The sequence below is a fragment of the Lupinus angustifolius genome, chromosome LG08 (assembly GCF_001865875.1).
Source record: "Lupinus angustifolius cultivar Tanjil chromosome LG08, LupAngTanjil_v1.0, whole genome shotgun sequence".
NCBI classification, from domain to species: domain Eukaryota; kingdom Viridiplantae; phylum Streptophyta; class Magnoliopsida; order Fabales; family Fabaceae; genus Lupinus; species Lupinus angustifolius.
This window is the reverse complement of record NC_032016.1, coordinates 9,245,920-9,265,187: the sequence shown is the minus strand read 5'-3', so window position 1 is coordinate 9,265,187 and position 19,268 is coordinate 9,245,920. Positions and strand designations below refer to the sequence as shown.

At 31.6% G+C, this 19,268-nt stretch overlaps 3 protein-coding genes across 3 annotated transcripts; all 3 read right to left on the bottom strand.

Annotated features, from left to right (window-relative positions):
- On the bottom strand, positions 1,493-4,808 carry LOC109354595 (auxin response factor 18-like). Its single transcript, XM_019597198.1, has 2 exons — positions 3,372-4,808; positions 1,493-2,604 (listed from the first exon to the last, which is right to left on the bottom strand). The coding sequence occupies exons 1-2, from the start codon at positions 4,461-4,463 to the stop codon at positions 1,855-1,857; spliced, it is 1,842 nt and encodes a 613-aa protein (XP_019452743.1). The 5' UTR covers positions 4,464-4,808; the 3' UTR covers positions 1,493-1,854.
- On the bottom strand, positions 4,833-7,094 carry LOC109353882 (auxin response factor 16-like). The gene is made up of 2 exons (XM_019596243.1): positions 5,648-7,094; positions 4,833-4,880 (listed from the first exon to the last, which is right to left on the bottom strand). The coding sequence occupies exons 1-2, from the start codon at positions 6,737-6,739 to the stop codon at positions 4,833-4,835; spliced, it is 1,140 nt and encodes a 379-aa protein (XP_019451788.1). The 5' UTR covers positions 6,740-7,094.
- LOC109354556 (GATA transcription factor 8-like) lies at positions 14,456-17,690 on the bottom strand. Its single transcript, XM_019597152.1, has 3 exons — positions 17,577-17,690; positions 16,671-16,944; positions 14,456-15,794 (listed from the first exon to the last, which is right to left on the bottom strand). The coding sequence occupies exons 2-3, from the start codon at positions 16,929-16,931 to the stop codon at positions 14,958-14,960; spliced, it is 1,098 nt and encodes a 365-aa protein (XP_019452697.1). The 5' UTR covers positions 16,932-16,944; positions 17,577-17,690; the 3' UTR covers positions 14,456-14,957.

Genomic DNA, 19,268 nt, shown 5'->3' with positions numbered 1-19,268 from the left:
CTTCATTAGGGTGATTATTAAATGATTATATACCATAACAACAACCAAATTTTATCCCTATTAAATGATATCCAATATATGAATCGAACAACTTCTAAAAAAATTAATCGTTTCACTTATGATTTTTTCGTTACTTTCATCTACATCTAAAAATTAGACTAAGCTTCATTTAATATATTTTTTTTTGGAGGAATGAATTACAATACTAATATAAAACGATGGTGGAGTAAGTCATAATATGAAGAAAGTGATGAGGAAATAAAAATGAAAAAAAGTAGATCCAAGGAATCATTCACTGTTTTCCTGTAAATGCGGCATACTTGGGGATCCAAATGTGGATTACTATGTCATTACTTTCCACCATTTCTTAGGCACAAGAGTAGCATTCTCCTATATGGTTGCATCTCATTAATATTTTATTTATCCCCTTCTTTACCATTTTTAATTATTTACCCTTTCTTATCATATATAATATAATATATGCTACTATTTACAATTTCATTTCACATTCAACGACCTTATAGCATCCATATACACATAACATATGTTTATTTTTAAGAAATTAAAAGCTAATATTTCCACTACAACCACCACTACTGTAGCTATGAATAAATTAATGTGATAGCACGTGGAAGGGAATACAATTAACATAAGAGAGTGTGGTTGAACATGCATTGTCATGGCAAGTTAATTAGCATTGTTAGCCTTCGAAGGAAAGTGTTGTGTTAACCAATTTTGGCAAAGTTGCTTTCTTGCACATGTTTGCATTGTTAGACATGTGACAACTTTCAAGACAAGTCCATGTATGTACTGACTCACCGATTGTGTATGAGTTTGATATATTGTCATTATATTATCGATCACTCATGTTTAATTATTATTACAAATGAATGGTAGATGATGTATTAATTGTGCATAAATCTTTATAATGACAATGAATAAATATTACATTCTTATCTCTCTTTAAAGAGATTAGTAAGCCTATACTATTTACTTATTATTTAGATTACACTTTTATGGTACAATTTGATATATCAAGAGGTTGACTTTCAATTGGTAATTAAATCTTCATATCAAAAAATATGATAACTATTCATTCAAACTCATTTCGTAATGCTATTGAATGATAATATAAATAATAGTGTCTATACATAGAATATATTATTGCTTAAGGGCTCATCTTTTTCTTTTCTTGATGTACTAATGTCCTAAAAACAAGAAACTTGGTGTGCAGTGTGTGGCCATAGCTCTGATATTCAAAGGACAAAAATCAGAAGAGAAAGAAGTTCTTTGTTTTATTAGGAACAGAAGTTGCTGATTAGTTGGATATCTCATAAAGTAACCATAGTAATAAAAAATGTTACATGCACATCAACCATGAGTGGCAGAATTGTAATATACAAAAAATAATATACTTTATTTAAGATCTCTCATCTTTGGAAATAGTACAGGAAAAGCAGATGAATAAATGCTTGATTGTTAAGTCACACCATTAAAAGAGAAATAAATCTGAATATTGAATCAAGAAACAAAGACAATATATTGGATAACATTCTTTGATAGAAATTCTTGAGTTACATCATTAATTAAATCTAGCAGAAGAGAAAAACTTGAGGTAGGTGCAAGTTAACAAAAATATTACCCCTTCAGCTCACCAAAGCAAGTATTCAATTTTGTAATACATAATAGCTACTTTGCTATGAGGAATATTTTTGTTAACTTGCACCTAAGTAGAATTGTGCCAAAGGAAAATCAGAAACTATACAACAAAGTAAATGAAAATTGCAAGAATAGTTAGCCTCCTTGATGTCCTTCAAGAATTCACTGGCACAGCAACTGAAACAAAGTGGTCTATTATAAAGCCATACATAATATGTTAACTTTTTCTGTTGCAAGATCAGTTTTGTGCTGATCTTTGTACCAGGGAGACCCTTCATTAGAAGAGTTCTCAATTGGACTAGTTTGATGCAAAGCAGAAGAACCATGGCCATCAGAAGCATTTGATGTCTTCTGTGAAGTACTATCAGATACACTATTCCCATTTGTACCAGCAGAGTTACTGTTTGAACTCTTCTGCTCAGTATGAATGAGTTTTCCAAATAACAAGATATGTGGTGCTTTTGCTTCATCTGATTCCTTAAAACTCTGGCCAGGATTTCCTATTGTCAACAAGCAAGATATGTCAACATTGTTCTTAGTACTGCTTTTATAGATTCCACAAGGTGGCCTAACAGGTTTTTCTGCATGGTTAAGCCTTTGGAAGCCAAAAAGATGCATCTCTTGTTGTAGCTGCTTATTGTTGTTTAAGGGAAAAACTGATGGAGTTAGTCCAAATTGAGCATGCCTGGCTCCCTGTATGCTTGAAGAACTATGGTCTTGAATGTTATGTAGAGAGTTAGAATGATGATTGAGAAGATTGCTAGAGAATGATGGCATTGGAAGTTGGTTGTTGAGGTGAAACTCTGGGTCCTGTAGAAGCTTTTGTTTCTTTCTTGGTGGTGAGAATGGAGAGAGATGGAAGGTGGGCATGTTTGTGACTAGTTCAACCAACCAAGGGTTTACACACCTAACATTTTGAAGTAGGTCTGGTTCATCCCACACTACCTGAAACATGATATCACAAAGAAGAAATTTAGAGGTAAAATAGTACCAACTAAAATAATTTTAAGCAAAAATAAGGAGCCATGGTAATACTACAAGGAAAAAGAACTTCAACAGGTAAAACTCAATCATGTGTCACTCAATAGTTTTCTGTCACACACAATTGACACAATTCAAGCAACTTTGGTACTTTGCAGGAAGGTTTGTCTGCTCTATACACACAGTTGAAGTGATTTGCTACTTTATTGTAGTGTAACAGTTAATAATATTAACCATCTTCACATCAATAAGACCCAAAACAATAAAAACACTATTTGTACCAATAGATATCCTGTAACACTTTATATAATAGACACAAGAAGTGAATACAGTGCAGTATATTTAAAAGGAAAGGCAACAGAAATTAGAAAGATAAACAAAGATTCTGCATCAGAAAATTGAAAACCAGATCAATCATAGAACTGTAACTCTTGTCCATCTTTTTGCAGCATTAAACAGTATAATATATATCCAATATTTATATTGGGAAAAAGGGTCTAACAGTAACAATAAATCCAAGAAAGAGATCCAGGTTCAGTAAAGTTAAAATTCAAGATGCAATTCCAGTATTACTCAGAATCTGAATATAATAGACTTGGCCTAAGAAGAAAGAAGAGTTGAAGAAGAGGATCTGAATATACTACTTTAACAGTAAAAGGAATCACTGAAATAAATGAATATGTTGAATATTTTTGAGACAGTATATGATGAAAAATCTAAATGGTGTATACCTGAAGAAGACGCCAAGGAGAATCAGGCCAATGAATGGGATCTGAAACCTGAACAGAAGATATAGTTCCCATGAACCAGCTAATCCTAGAAGAATCCTCAGTTTCAAAGGGCATTTTGAATCTCATCCCAGAACACCATTGTATTTGCATTGCAGCCCTCACAGATGAAACCTTAACACAAAACTCTGGAGTACTAGCTCTTGGATAGTACACAACCTCAAAGGGTTTTCCATTAACAGCACATGTTACAGCTTCAACAACAGATTCAGCTTCCACTCTTCCTATGAACTCATGACTACCTTTTCTCATCAACAAAGAGTTGTTTTTCTCATTCCCACACAAGAAACCAGAACCACCACCAAATAGAGGAGGGGCTGCATGGTTGTTATTCCAACAAGAAGATAACTCAGTTCCTCCACCAATTCCTCCCTTCTTAGCCCTCCTTATTCCAACACAAAGATCACCATTTTCTGCCCTCAGAAACACAATGGAATCACCAGCAACAAGCTTCTTCTGGTTCACAAAATTGCTCCAACCAGTAGTCAAAAGATGCCTCCTAGGGGTACCCCTATAGATATGTCTGAATTTCCAGCACTGTCCATGCACATCCTTGGCAATAATTGTCTGAACTGGTGGTTCTGCTGAATAGTCCAACCTTGGGAAGATTGTCTCAGCACAATAACGAGGTACAGAGAAACCTCCACCATTGTTGGCATCAGATTGTGTCAATGTCTTGGCAAAAGAAGCTGGTTTATCTTGACTAACCACTCCATTTTTTCCTAAGAAACAATCATCTTCAAAATTCAATTCATTTTCTCTCAAAGGGTTCAACCTCATTTTCACAAACACCTCATCTGTGTCAGGATCTGCCATGAATTTCATAGCTGAGACCCTGCAAGGGATGAGTGGTGGAACCCTGGTTTGGCCAAAATCTACTTTCCCATGTGCATGTTCTGCATGACCCTGAGGAAAGTAGAAAACTTTAGTGTTGAGAGGTGGCATTTGAACCATGGCACCTGCACAAGCATGCCATAGTTGAGAATCTAAACACCTTTCTGAACTCCTTCTCTCCATGGAATTAACCATAAACATGTCAATGCCAAAAATATATAAAAATATCCTTTTTTTTAGTTCCTTCAATTTGATGCTGCAAGCCTACACAAAAGGTGAAGTTTTTAGAATACCCTTTTGAGATTTGATAGCTGAGAAGAAGAATAACACAGTTAAGAAAGGAAATTGATAGTGTTTTTTTTGAGAACTTGAAACCAAATAGTAAAAAACCCAGAAAGGGGATAAATACAGAAAAAGAAAGGGATGATATAATTGAGGTGTAAAGTATGAATGAGTTGAAAGAGGAAAATGGAGAAGGTGATTGGAATATGAAGGAGGAAGAGGAAGAAGAAAGAGGCTAAGATTGTAGTGAAGGAAAAAGTGAAAGAGGAAAACAAATAAAGAGAGTGGTCAGAACATCCTAACATTTTGAAGTAGGTCTGGTTCATCCCACACTACCTGAAACATGATATCACAAAGAAGAAATTTAGAGGTAAAATAGTACCAACTAAAATAATTTTAAGCAAAAATAAGGAGCCATGGTAATACTACAAGGAAAAAGAACTTCAACAGGTAAAACTCAATCATGTGTCACTCAATAGTTTTCTGTCACACACAATTGACACAATTCAAGCAACTTTGGTACTTTGCAGGAAGGTTTGTCTGCTCTATACACACAGTTGAAGTGATTTGCTACTTTATTGTAGTGTAACAGTTAATAATATTAACCATCTTCACATCAATAAGACCCAAAACAATAAAAACACTATTTGTACCAATAGATATCCTGTAACACTTTATATAATAGACACAAGAAGTGAATACAGTGCAGTATATTTAAAAGGAAAGGCAACAGAAATTAGAAAGATAAACAAAGATTCTGCATCAGAAAATTGAAAACCAGATCAATCATAGAACTGTAACTCTTGTCCATCTTTTTGCAGCATTAAACAGTATAATATATATCCAATATTTATATTGGGAAAAAGGGTCTAACAGTAACAATAAATCCAAGAAAGAGATCCAGGTTCAGTAAAGTTAAAATTCAAGATGCAATTCCAGTATTACTCAGAATCTGAATATAATAGACTTGGCCTAAGAAGAAAGAAGAGTTGAAGAAGAGGATCTGAATATACTACTTTAACAGTAAAAGGAATCACTGAAATAAATGAATATGTTGAATATTTTTGAGACAGTATATGATGAAAAATCTAAATGGTGTATACCTGAAGAAGACGCCAAGGAGAATCAGGCCAATGAATGGGATCTGAAACCTGAACAGAAGATATAGTTCCCATGAACCAGCTAATCCTAGAAGAATCCTCAGTTTCAAAGGGCATTTTGAATCTCATCCCAGAACACCATTGTATTTGCATTGCAGCCCTCACAGATGAAACCTTAACACAAAACTCTGGAGTACTAGCTCTTGGATAGTACACAACCTCAAAGGGTTTTCCATTAACAGCACATGTTACAGCTTCAACAACAGATTCAGCTTCCACTCTTCCTATGAACTCATGACTACCTTTTCTCATCAACAAAGAGTTGTTTTTCTCATTCCCACACAAGAAACCAGAACCACCACCAAATAGAGGAGGGGCTGCATGGTTGTTATTCCAACAAGAAGATAACTCAGTTCCTCCACCAATTCCTCCCTTCTTAGCCCTCCTTATTCCAACACAAAGATCACCATTTTCTGCCCTCAGAAACACAATGGAATCACCAGCAACAAGCTTCTTCTGGTTCACAAAATTGCTCCAACCAGTAGTCAAAAGATGCCTCCTAGGGGTACCCCTATAGATATGTCTGAATTTCCAGCACTGTCCATGCACATCCTTGGCAATAATTGTCTGAACTGGTGGTTCTGCTGAATAGTCCAACCTTGGGAAGATTGTCTCAGCACAATAACGAGGTACAGAGAAACCTCCACCATTGTTGGCATCAGATTGTGTCAATGTCTTGGCAAAAGAAGCTGGTTTATCTTGACTAACCACTCCATTTTTTCCTAAGAAACAATCATCTTCAAAATTCAATTCATTTTCTCTCAAAGGGTTCAACCTCATTTTCACAAACACCTCATCTGTGTCAGGATCTGCCATGAATTTCATAGCTGAGACCCTGCAAGGGATGAGTGGTGGAACCCTGGTTTGGCCAAAATCTACTTTCCCATGTGCATGTTCTGCATGACCCTGAGGAAAGTAGAAAACTTTAGTGTTGAGAGGTGGCATTTGAACCATGGCACCTGCACAAGCATGCCATAGTTGAGAATCTAAACACCTTTCTGAACTCCTTCTCTCCATGGAATTAACCATAAACATGTCAATGCCAAAAATATATAAAAATATCCTTTTTTTTAGTTCCTTCAATTTGATGCTGCAAGCCTACACAAAAGGTGAAGTTTTTAGAATACCCTTTTGAGATTTGATAGCTGAGAAGAAGAATAACACAGTTAAGAAAGGAAATTGATAGTGTTTTTTTTGAGAACTTGAAACCAAATAGTAAAAAACCCAGAAAGGGGATAAATACAGAAAAAGAAAGGGATGATATAATTGAGGTGTAAAGTATGAATGAGTTGAAAGAGGAAAATGGAGAAGGTGATTGGAATATGAAGGAGGAAGAGGAAGAAGAAAGAGGCTAAGATTGTAGTGAAGGAAAAAGTGAAAGAGGAAAACAAATAAAGAGAGTGGTCAGAACATCACATCCCATAATATCAATTATTATTATTTCCTTCTCACAAGTTATTTTAATATCAATTATATTTTTTATTATAAATCACATAAATTAAGAATATCATATATTTTTATCATAATGAATCACATCTCGCTCGGGTGAGCAAGACCCAGCTTAACTCAATTATGATCATTCCTAAATTGGGTTGAGTCTCATTAGGTCTAGGTTTGAAATTAAAATTTAGAATCAGTCAATATTATATAAGCATAAATTTTCTCATGTTACTCATTCATCATATTTGTATGTGTTTCTATTTAACTACTCAACTACATGCAAAATAATGACATCTCTTTGGTTGAATGTATCATTGGTTATCTTATTCTTTCATCATATACACATGATTAACAATATATACAAATATTATTTCATATATCAAATTACATATTCATAATACTAAATAATATAGAGAAGATTTTATCTAAAAAATATATATATATCATATTTAATCAGATTTATATCGAGTTCAGGTTCATAGACCAATCTAATCAATATTTAAAATAAATCTAAAATCGGATCTAAATTTAAAAAAAATGACTTAACCAACATTTAACTTCCATACAAAACTTATCCATTTATTTCACACTTATATAATCAACTTTTACATCTACATTTACAAATATATTCTTTACAAATAGCATGAAAATGAAAATAAGATAAGATTAATTTGGGATGACGTTCTCAAAAGGACACGCACATCTCACTCAGCCTCTCTCATTGTCACACGTGTTCAGGTTTTTTAGTTACCGACCAGAATGTTTATTTGACTGACCGACATCACCTCATATCAGTATTGGTCATTGACTTTTGCTGTTTTAATTTTTTTGCAACCAAAGAAAATCATTGAGCTTATTTTTTAAAATATTGTTTTTGTTTTTCTCATAATATCAATTTCAATTTATTTCTCCATCTAATCTCAATGTTATTTTCCCTCCTCTTTAAATGTATTATATATAAAAAAGTAATTAGTATTATCTTAAAACTTTGAGAACATCACTTAAATATGGACAAAAATTTCCTAAGACGACACTAATAAAAAAGGTGCAAAAGTATATTTCACAAGACTCAACTTTTAAAAAGAGAGATAATTTATGTATGAACAACATAAAGATCTTTTTACATTATCATATAATCATTCATATGTTAAGGGCATTCTCTATTTTATAAAAATAATACATGGGTGGTGAATATAAAAAATATACATTAATCATCATCAAACCCCACCACCTAAGGTATTTCCTTTGGCCACATAATCACTTGTAATATGGTACTACCCGTCATCTTTGCCACCATCAAAATATCTCTTGCTATCGTTGCAATCACCACCACAACACAAGGACTACAACTATAACCTTATTGATATTCTCACTCTCATTCCTTACAAAATGTATATAACTATGACATATATGTAGTTTCGATATTAGCATAAAATTTATATAATATTATATCATTATCGGGTGGAAATATAAAGTTATTATCATATAGAATATGTAAAACAACCAAACTTCTTTAAGAGTTTATCAAACTCATATTTTATCTTTCTCTTCTTATATTCATTCACAACTTCTTTTGATAACTAAGTTATCTCTCGAAGAAATATTGTTAAAATTTAATGCTCTAAATAGTCTATTCATATTTTATGTTAGTTGATTATTATTTTAAATGTATTTTATTAAATTCTCACATGTTAATAAAAAATGAGAATAAGTATATATTAATACGTGTAAAAACTTTTATTACAAAAAATTACTAATAGCATAATATAGCTTTATTTTACAAATATTCTTTAATTAAATCATGTTAAAACTATATTTTTTTTTTATGAACCACAAATATTCTCTATAGATATAACCCTTTTCGAATCGAATAAGTTCATTTTAGGTGACAAATAAACAATGTCAAATGTAATTTCTCCTCATATTTTAGTTAATTATATTCGATAATATTCATTATTTTAAAGGATATATACTCCTTCCTTTATATCATTATAATTTTAATATCATCATTACCTGAAAGGCCTGGTCTAATATTGTAAGATTTCATTAAATGCTCGGATAGATTAAAAAGTCAATAATTCAATTCTTGTGAATGACACTTGTTAGGATGAGCAAATATATACCAAAATGTATTAGTTCTTTACTCATAAGAAAATACTATTGGTTATACAAAAAATACTACCATTCAAACAAAGTAAATGTTATAATAAATAAATCTCAATAAAAAATTTGTGAAGTTTTTAAAATAAAAAAAATGCCAAATACACTTGAAACAAACTTATAGGAATGTACTTTGTCATGCACCAAATGTTGAATTCCATAGGTTGAGGGTTTTCATCTTAACTTGGAGAAGAAGAAAATTGTGGCTCTATGCAACTATACCTATCTCAGTAAAAAGACACTTTATAATTGTCACCCATATTAAAATGGGATGAAGTATTCACTCTTTATTGGTGTTCCAAACCAATCAAAATATCTCATTTAATTGAAAGTTTTTATAAAAAAAAGAACTAATTTTTTTTATTATTTGTTGAAATACTATTGAATAAAGACATGAGGACATGATCTTTTTAGGACGAATGATTTTTGTCTAATATAGTTTTGACAATACCAACTTTTCAACATGGTTTTTTTTTGCTACCCTAAGAAGATGATTGACCTAAACCAACTTCTCAAAAGTAGAATTCATCACAACCAAGCTGACTTCCCTTCATTAAAAATGGTAATCCCACATGTTTATTCTATTCACTTGAAAATAGAACAGTGAATTATGGTAAGGTTAAAACAATTAATGACTATAAAAAAGATGGGAGTTTTGTATTATCAATTACTATATTATAAGTAATTGTATTTCCAAATTTGCTAGGTCAAAATTTTATATGCGAAAAAACAGGGAGATGAATTGGGAGTATTAGAATTTCAAACTAAAATAGTGCAATAAAGAAATAAGGGAAACATATTTGTTTTCCTAAAATGAGTGTTATTTTTTTTATTGATTAAATATATATATATATAACTTCAAATATAATAATCATGTGTTTTTTGATCAATCACAAAAAAGATACATGAAATTGTATATTTTTGAGACAAAATATGTTGGTTTGAATTAGAGGCTCATATCCTACCAAGAAACAAACCACATGTAAATTAATGTGTAACAGTTAGGGTTAGTCGCAAAATGGTTACATTAATGTTAGCACTAATCAAATCAGTGAAACTTTCAATGTGTACAATTCAAAGTATCGGTAAAAGAGACTTTAAACGTGTAATAAATATTTATGGGATCAAAAATAGACCCTACTCCATATTACCTCTATCGATGAACCACATTTTAGAAATTTGTTCCTAATTATACTTTATATTTATTATTCTAATAAATATTTCATTTCGTCATAAATAAATAGAGAGTAATTTCAAAATGTTAATATATTTTTTAATAAATTTGTTCATGGCTTATTTTTTTAATATGTTCAATTAGTAATAAATAATTTCAAATCTCAATGAATAGAGTCATCTAGACTCTAACAAACCTTAGAGAGTGAGAGTGTGTATTTTTTGTTTTAGGTTAAGACTAAAAATGTCTTTTAACTATAAATGAGGAGGATAAAAAAGTTATTATATATATATATATATATATATATATTTTTTTTTTGATTTATCTTACTATAATTGTTAAGAAAAAACATAAGGGAAAATTATATTAAAAATTAAAATTCACTAACTATTAAACTATTTGATTCATTGTCAAAATGAAGATATTCTTTTGCCAGCTTAACTAGTGCCCTAAAGGCTTATAGTTAAAAACTATATACACACGAGAGATTCACTTACTTGAAAAGTAAGTTTTTTAAATTTACTTTCCATCATAATTATTAATTATATAGACATTTAATTGTTTAGATCTATCCACTAATTCAAACCATTGAATTTCTATAGAATTGATGGTTAGGATGAGCAGTAAGTTTAAAAAACTAAGTCGGAAATGAATATCTCCCCGTATACTAAATTATCAAGATGATAATTTAATGTATGTTTAGGGTAATTTAATGTATGTTTTGTTGATTACTCATTTACACATCAAATATAAGCAACAAAAATAATTAACAAAAACTTATTAAAAAAAGTTTGTTAAGCTCATTTAATTTTCTTAATCTCGTCTAAAAAACAAATCTTGATGCCTACATTATCCTTCATGTAAGAAAATGTATTAATAATCTATTTCCACTCAAAAACTATGAAAACTTGTTTAAAAAATAAATACTTTAAAATATTAAAATACAATAAAAAATAATAGGATTTGAATTAAAAATATTTTAGAACGGTATTTAGAAGAGGAGATTGTTATTATTAGTGCTAGTTCACGGGAAACAGAATATTTATATTTGAACATGTTGAAAATTTGATGATGTAATAATAGTTTGAAATCAAGGCAAACCAAAAGTGATGTATTAATTACAGTCAACTTCATAGTTCCCTAGGCTCTCCCTCTCTGGTCACAAGTTGTTCTCCTATTAACTTAGATATTAATTAGATTCTCTAAGTAAATTTTTTTACTAACAAATGATATTTCTCATTTGTATATTAATTATTAATAAATAAAATATCATTTTTATGATATATGTCACTTTTTTATTAGTAGAAAAATTTAATATGAGAAAATGATATATATATACTGATAGTGTAACAATTCTTTATACTGTCATTGTATCATCTATTATTTATTTTCAATCATGATTAATTTTTTCAGAAAAGTAATCCAAATAAATGGTGGATGATACACTGATTTATAATATTGGTACATAAATATTACACTCATTTTGTATTATCATCTTGTTAGTCAACATTGCTGCTAAGTTTTTGCATTTATGGATAACCCTTTCCATTACACAACAATGTAGATGTTAATTAATAACATAAAAACGTTATCTTCAAGAATTAATATATGAGAAGGTTATAATTGTGTACTTAATTAATTGAATTAGGGAGTGGTTAAATGATAGGCATAATATATTAGCATTGCAAACTTACCAAAAATAGGATTCACAAGCGTCACTTGTTGGAATGGACAAAACACGAACCCGAAATGGCATTACCAAGGTGAAAGATACCATTGGTAATACAAAAAAACTAGTAGTTCCACCTTTACCATGATTATAGAGTAGTGAGGAGAACGTGGAGGAGGGATTACCATGAATGGTGCATGTGGTTACCATGAATGAGTGATTAATGCTGCATGTGGTTATTATACGCTGCCGGAGCCTCCTCTAGTGCCACCGCTTTCGCTGATGAGTCACCACTTATTATATTTTGCATGGGGTCATAGCTTTTTCACCCATCTTTATACTAATTCAAATTTATATATTTCTTATTTTTCTATTCTAACTATTTCATTTTCTACCTCATTAGTCATTACACTAACACTTATATACACTAATATACTCATCTTTCAAATTCACCTCTTCTTTATCTCCTCCATCTTACTCATTCAGTAGTATCTTTGCATTTTATCTCGATTATTTTCCAGAGAAATTGAAAATCTAAGGAAAGAAAGATGAAGCTGTTTATATTGTTCTATATTGTTCTGGGCTATTTATGTATAATTTTAATAATAAAACTTCAAAGAGTAGTGGTTGTTAATGGTTATTAGTATTACCATAAAGATAGTGGATTTTCTACCCTTGCCCATAGATTGAGGCCCACAATCTAATCTAAGGTTGGGCTTTATATCAATCATAGAATAATCTACACAATGTGTTCCCTTAAGGTTTGGCACTTTAAAATGAATTATTCTAATGCAGCAAGATCATAGCAATATGCTTTCAAACAGAACTTTATATACCAATTAGACATTGGTTTAGTGGTATACGACTCTGCTAGATCTCTAGAATGACCAAAATGTCAGGGTACATTTCCTAGGCGCGACATTTTTTTAGGAGAAGCAATTACGAACCCTGAAACAGATTAGTTCTTTACCCATGAGGGATTAGTTCCCTACCTATAAGGTGAGAGGATACACTTAGTAGTACCAAAAACAGAACTTTATTGCTCAATTAGCAAGGGCTGATTCTCATAGTCATTGACATTAATCTATGCACTGAACAAAAACCAATTCATTTGTTGAATGACAATCTGAGTTGTAGTTACAAGGTTTCTATAAGCATCTCTACATAATCATTGTCTATATTTCTAGCATAGTTCCAGTTGGTAGGTAATATTACCACAAGTCAATGTCAAAAACATGGAGACTCATCACAAAACTTGAAACTACTAACTATCATTTTCTATTCAAAGAGTTGGGAAGAAAATTTCTCTCACTCTTATACAGCAACCCAAGTTTGATAGAGAACTTTAAACAGATTAAAATTATACCTAACTACCTTAGAGGTGTATAAACTAACAATTTCAATAGATTGGTTATATGAGCAATTCAAGTTGTTAGTGAAATTGGTAAGACCTGAGAGGTTGGTAATGAAATTGACACAATTCTTATATATTATATAAGATGGCATGTTCACATTAGCCCAGAACAGTAATGAGTACATGTTGGTATAAAAACATAATATGTTAGAGGAGCTTGCACTTTAAATGATTCTAGCATAGCATGTATGATTATGCATAACTTAGAATATGGAGATGTATATTTTTGAAAGGAAATATCACACCAAGTGGAGAAGTTGAAGTAACTGAAGTTATTTTTAAGCAATAATCAATTAAGCATACCAGCAAGGTATCATTTGATTTATTGTTAGTTGAAAAGTAGTGGAAGATCATGACATGTTGCCAAATCCTCCTCAGATTATGAGTCTTACCAATCAGAATCATCATTTCTTTTCCTCTCTTCTTTTTTGTTTGGTTTGGTAGATGAACACTTATGCAAGTAATTAACATAACAAAAGTCAAAAGATAACCAATACCCTTTTATTATAACTAATGCTTTTGGTCTAGAGTTTGTCCTCCTACTATCATGTCCTAGGTTCTAATCAAGACCACTGAGTTAAAAAGAGATTCAATTGAAAAACTTGTTCAACTTTATCATTTTTTACACCTGAATTTGTTTATGAAGCAAATAAGTTTTAGAGATAGTTGGCACATAGTACTAGAATGGCAGCAAAAGCTGGTATCAATGCCTATGTTTATGGTATGCTTTTGCTCAGAAAAGAAATATTATGAGCAATTTGGCAAGAAGCAACTTGTTATGATGTTCATCTTCAAGTTTTATTCAAAAAATATACTTAGCATATATGCTTAGGCCTTAGAGAGATCTTAGGAGAGGATATGCACAGAACAATAGTGATTGGGAAACAGAAAATAAGGCATAACAAATCTTAATCTTCTTAACTCAGAATTTTCACTACAAATGAACTGCAAAAAGAATTCCCACAGGTAGGGATATTTAAAGAGGTAAAAAATAATAAAAATAATAAAAATAATACCAGAGAAAAAAAGGAAAAATATAAAGAAGACAATGAAGACACCAACTCCTAATGACCTTAAGGGACCTACAATTACTAGACCTAAAAAACCCTCTCTACCCTTTTGACTTTCCATATCTCTACCACCTTTTCTCATTACTAACAGCTAAAATATGATCATCATCTATTGCTCCTATTCCCTCAGTCCAACTCTGTACAAAAAACAATGAACAAAAGAAATGAAATATCAAATAAGAAATAACATAAAGACATGACTCTAAAGGCTCCAACTAAGATGATTCCACCCATCACATGTACATCAGGGTAAAGATGCTGCTGTTAGTATTTGGAATGAGTTATAGAGAGGCAGCTAAATGGGTTTCAAAGATGATTCCAACCCATCACATGTATTCAAGGGTAAGGATGCTGCTATTAGTATTTGGAATGAGTTCTGGAGAAGCAGCTGAATGGGTTTCAAAACCAGTTTCCTCAATACTCCTGTATCTCATTTCCAGGACCTTCTTATGAGAATTGGAGTGCACGGATGGACAAAACGTTGGACTAGCAGCGGGACGGTATTCGGGGAAAAGCCGACCGGACTTGTAGCGAACGCCACATGCATTGCAGAGTGTTTTCGGGCCCATTGGCCCTGCCCTCCACTGTGGTGTCTTAGTTATCTCACAATGCATGCATTTCCTAACTGCTTGTGAACCATTCTGGCTAGTATCATCAGCTGCTGGAGCTGATGGAAGTGATGGTTTGATTTTCTTTTTCTTCTTATGCTCCCCAGAGCCTTGTTTCCGCATCTTCGTCACAGGTTGAGACTCAGCAAAATTCTCTGAATCTGAAGATGCCTTGGTGGAAATAATAACATTAGGCTGCATGTTCTCCCCAAGGAAAGAGGAAGCAGGGGAGATGAGCTGCATAGCCGGGCAAGGGTTGAAGGCAGCCGGGCGTGGACGCTTGCTGCGTGCACGTCCACAAGGCACAGGGATGTAAATCTCCGGGCGGCTGCGAGGGATTGTCTTACCACCAGAGTAGGAGCTGCTGCTTTCGAGGACAGACACCGGGCTTGATGTCTGGAATTGGCTATGAACTGATGATGTGTCCTCCTTGGTAGAGGTGGTGGTAGTGGTGGTGCAAGATGGTTGCTCCACTTTGTTCATGGTGAGGCTTCCACCGGAGAATGAGTCCTCCACAAAGTTGGACAGCCATTCCAATTGTACAATATCTTCATACTGAAATAAACAATACAATTTAGTAAATTATATTTTGCCATTCATACAATCATATACATACTTTACTAAATTAACAGCATCATAGTATTAACACAAAAAATTAAATTAAATATTTTATAAGGTCTTGAAAATTAATGACGAATATGAATGTGACCATGTACTAAAAAGTAAAATGAAACATGCGTTGTTAGTTGGTACAACTAAGCAAGAGTGACTTGACATCAATATTCATTATTCAAGTGGGTGACACATCACGTGATCATCAAATGCCAAATCATGTGACATCTAATAATGATGATACAAATAATTTAGACATAGCAACCCCAGTGAATGTGATGTGCCACATGTCACCGACGCAATCAATATATCCTCCAAAATAATCAAAATATCCTTCTTTTAAAAAATTAAAATTCTATCTATTCTCTAATAGATAAAGGACCCCAAAAATATAAAAATCAATGTTGAAAGTTGAGTATTTTGTATTTTAAAAATTATCATTTATAATTTTCAATTCTCTTAAAAAAAATGCACTATTTATGAAGAAAATGACATAAGTGAACAGTGTCTCCCACATGTAGAACCAAAATTTCATGCAACCACATTAGGCGTGTCTGTATAAACAGGTTGGCAATACTGAACTTTCAAAATATCGTGTCCGTACACGCAACTATTATATATCCAACGGCTCACAAATGAAGCCTTAGATGAAATTACGGAAAAAAGATCATCTGTCTCAAAAAAAACTGTCTTTTTGTGTTTCTATTCAATTAAATTACACCAACTAATATAATTTTGTAATTTATGACAACGCGAAAAAAATCTCACCAGAAAGTAAATACAAATAGTTCATAAAACGGCAGCGTTTTAGGAACTCACCGGAACTGAAAGCTCGGCCGAGAGGTCAGGAGCGCTTTTGCCGGAGAAAATGGAGTCGGAGCAGGGGAATGACTCTGACTGCGGTGGCCAGATGCTAGCTAGGGAGTTGCAGTTTCCGGAAGCTGAGACGGCGGGCAAGGCGGTGGTGGTGGTGGTGGTGGTGCCGTCGACGACATCTTCGACGGGGAAGTCAAGGAGGTCGTCGATTTGGTCAAAGAAGCTTCCACAGTCTAACTCGTCCATGAAGTTAAGTCCCACCATCTTCTCAATTTTCCTGAGATTGTTCAAAAGTTGAAGCAAAATTATAGAAAGAAAAAAGGAAATTGTTTGAAACTTTGAATAAATGAGATTGAATTGGGTAATATTTTTATATTTGGAAACTATTGCAAAAGAGTATAAAAATAATGTTGAAAAAAGTAAAGCGTGTATTAATTTTTGTTGATTTGTTATTTTGTGTGAAATGAAAATCCGGAATTGAAGAATTTTACTATATGAAATTATGAAAACGTGTGGACTAGGGAATGTACCCATTGTGGCACATGTTAGTAACAGCTGGTACCAATTCATCAATTCTATTTTCATCCCTTTTGATTGAAATAAAAAAAAATGAATTGAATGCTATCATTGTTCAATTTGAGTAATTTCATGAGCTGAGTGTAAAAGTAACTGAATTTTTTAAAAATATAAATAAATGAGCAATTGGAAACAGGTTATGATATATATGTAATGACTACAAACATTAACATTCCATAAAGATCTTCAATTTTGAATGTAAAGGTTCCTAAAATGAGAGGAAGAAGACCCAAAATCGAACATGAGGGTAGAATATAATTTCTCATTTCCTCTCATAATGGGTAATGTTCAAAATCAAAACTTGGGAATGAAATGAAATAAAAAAATGCAAACCTGAAGCTAAAAATCCTTCCTTTGAGGTGTGAAAGTGAAAGGAGAGAGAGAGAGAGAGAGTCTGTGAGTGAGTGAGGGATGGAAGGGTTTATGAGATCTGGAGTGAGTGAGGGTTAAATGGGAGAAGTGTGGGGTTATGAAGGCACTATGAAGAAAGAGAAAACAAATGTAATGGTAGGTGAGGCTCCTTCTTCATTGCTAGCTGTCTTCATGTTCAACTCTTCTCTCTCCTTACTTTACCCATATAGGTCCCACACCCAACACTACTTTCTCCTTCCCAATCTCTTATCTATCTCATCTAGTTTTATAAGACTTCACTCAATTCTCACGCTTAGTGTTAAATTTTTGGGAATGTTACTTGTCAGAAAAGATATTTACAAACTTGTAAAGGATTTTGTTCCTTAAAAAATCAATTAAAAACATGTATTAAACTAATGAAAATATTATATTAATTAAAAAAAATCAAATATTTATTATTTTTATTTCAATATTTTGGTTTAAGATATCTTTTAAGATAACATCAAATCATTTAATTTCTATCATCTACTCCATCCAAACATTTTACAATTTCAATATTATTTTTTCATATTATCCCAAAAAGTTAACAAAATCTCCCAATACTAAAGTGTACTTGGTAATATAACGTGATCGTTACTATCCCTAACTTAACTTTTAGATCATTAACATACATCTCGTAGGTTACAATGTAACTTACATATCAATTATAATATTGTGTTCATTCACTTTTTACATTTAATCACTTTTTTAATATTAATATTTTATATCTTAACATATATGCTCCAATCTTCCTCAATGGTGATTCATTAAGTATCAAATGAGCTCACATAGTAAGACAGAAATTATAGTTGATATTTGAATTAGCATATAAGTTATTAGTTTAATATTTATGTACTATTATTATAAACAAAAGTAATTTTCAATACATTCTCAATTTCTCATATGTTAATTATAATTAAAAATGGATAATAATTAATATATGAATAATTAATGATTTGCTCACAAATAAAAAAATTGAATTATTATCTTATACATTTTTTCCCTCTAAAATTATTCTCTTAATACTTTTTAAGTATATGGTTTTAAGAAAGTTTTATTCTTATTTATTTGCTAGTGTAAAAATTTAAGATAATATTAATTAATTTTCTCAATCACTACTTTACCACCAAGACGTTAGTATAGTAGTGTAAGGCTCTACCGGAACCTAAAGATTAAAAGTTTAATTTCTAGAAGCGACACTTGTTTGAAGAGACAATCATAAACACAAAAATATTAGTTCTTTACCCAAAAAGGTGAGAATAATATTGGTAGTCACTACTTGCATTCTAATTTAACTTTTTGTAATGTACAAACTAATATATTTATTTGTATTAAATCTATATAATGATTTCTTAGATTGTCGTTGTATCTTTAGTAATAATTATATGTGTTCATTTTCATTTATTATTCCCTTATTAATTACGTATGAATATATATAGTTATAAAGCAATCATTAATTTTTTTCATATTGACATATAAATAAGAATGCTTTTTTCCCCGTGAAAAATATTATTAAATAGGAAAAGAAATGTCTATACTCTTACATTAATTATTATGGATAGATAAGAGAATTATTAAGGTAAATGAAGAGTGTAAATAACAAACATATAACACAAAAATAATTTAAAATTTTAT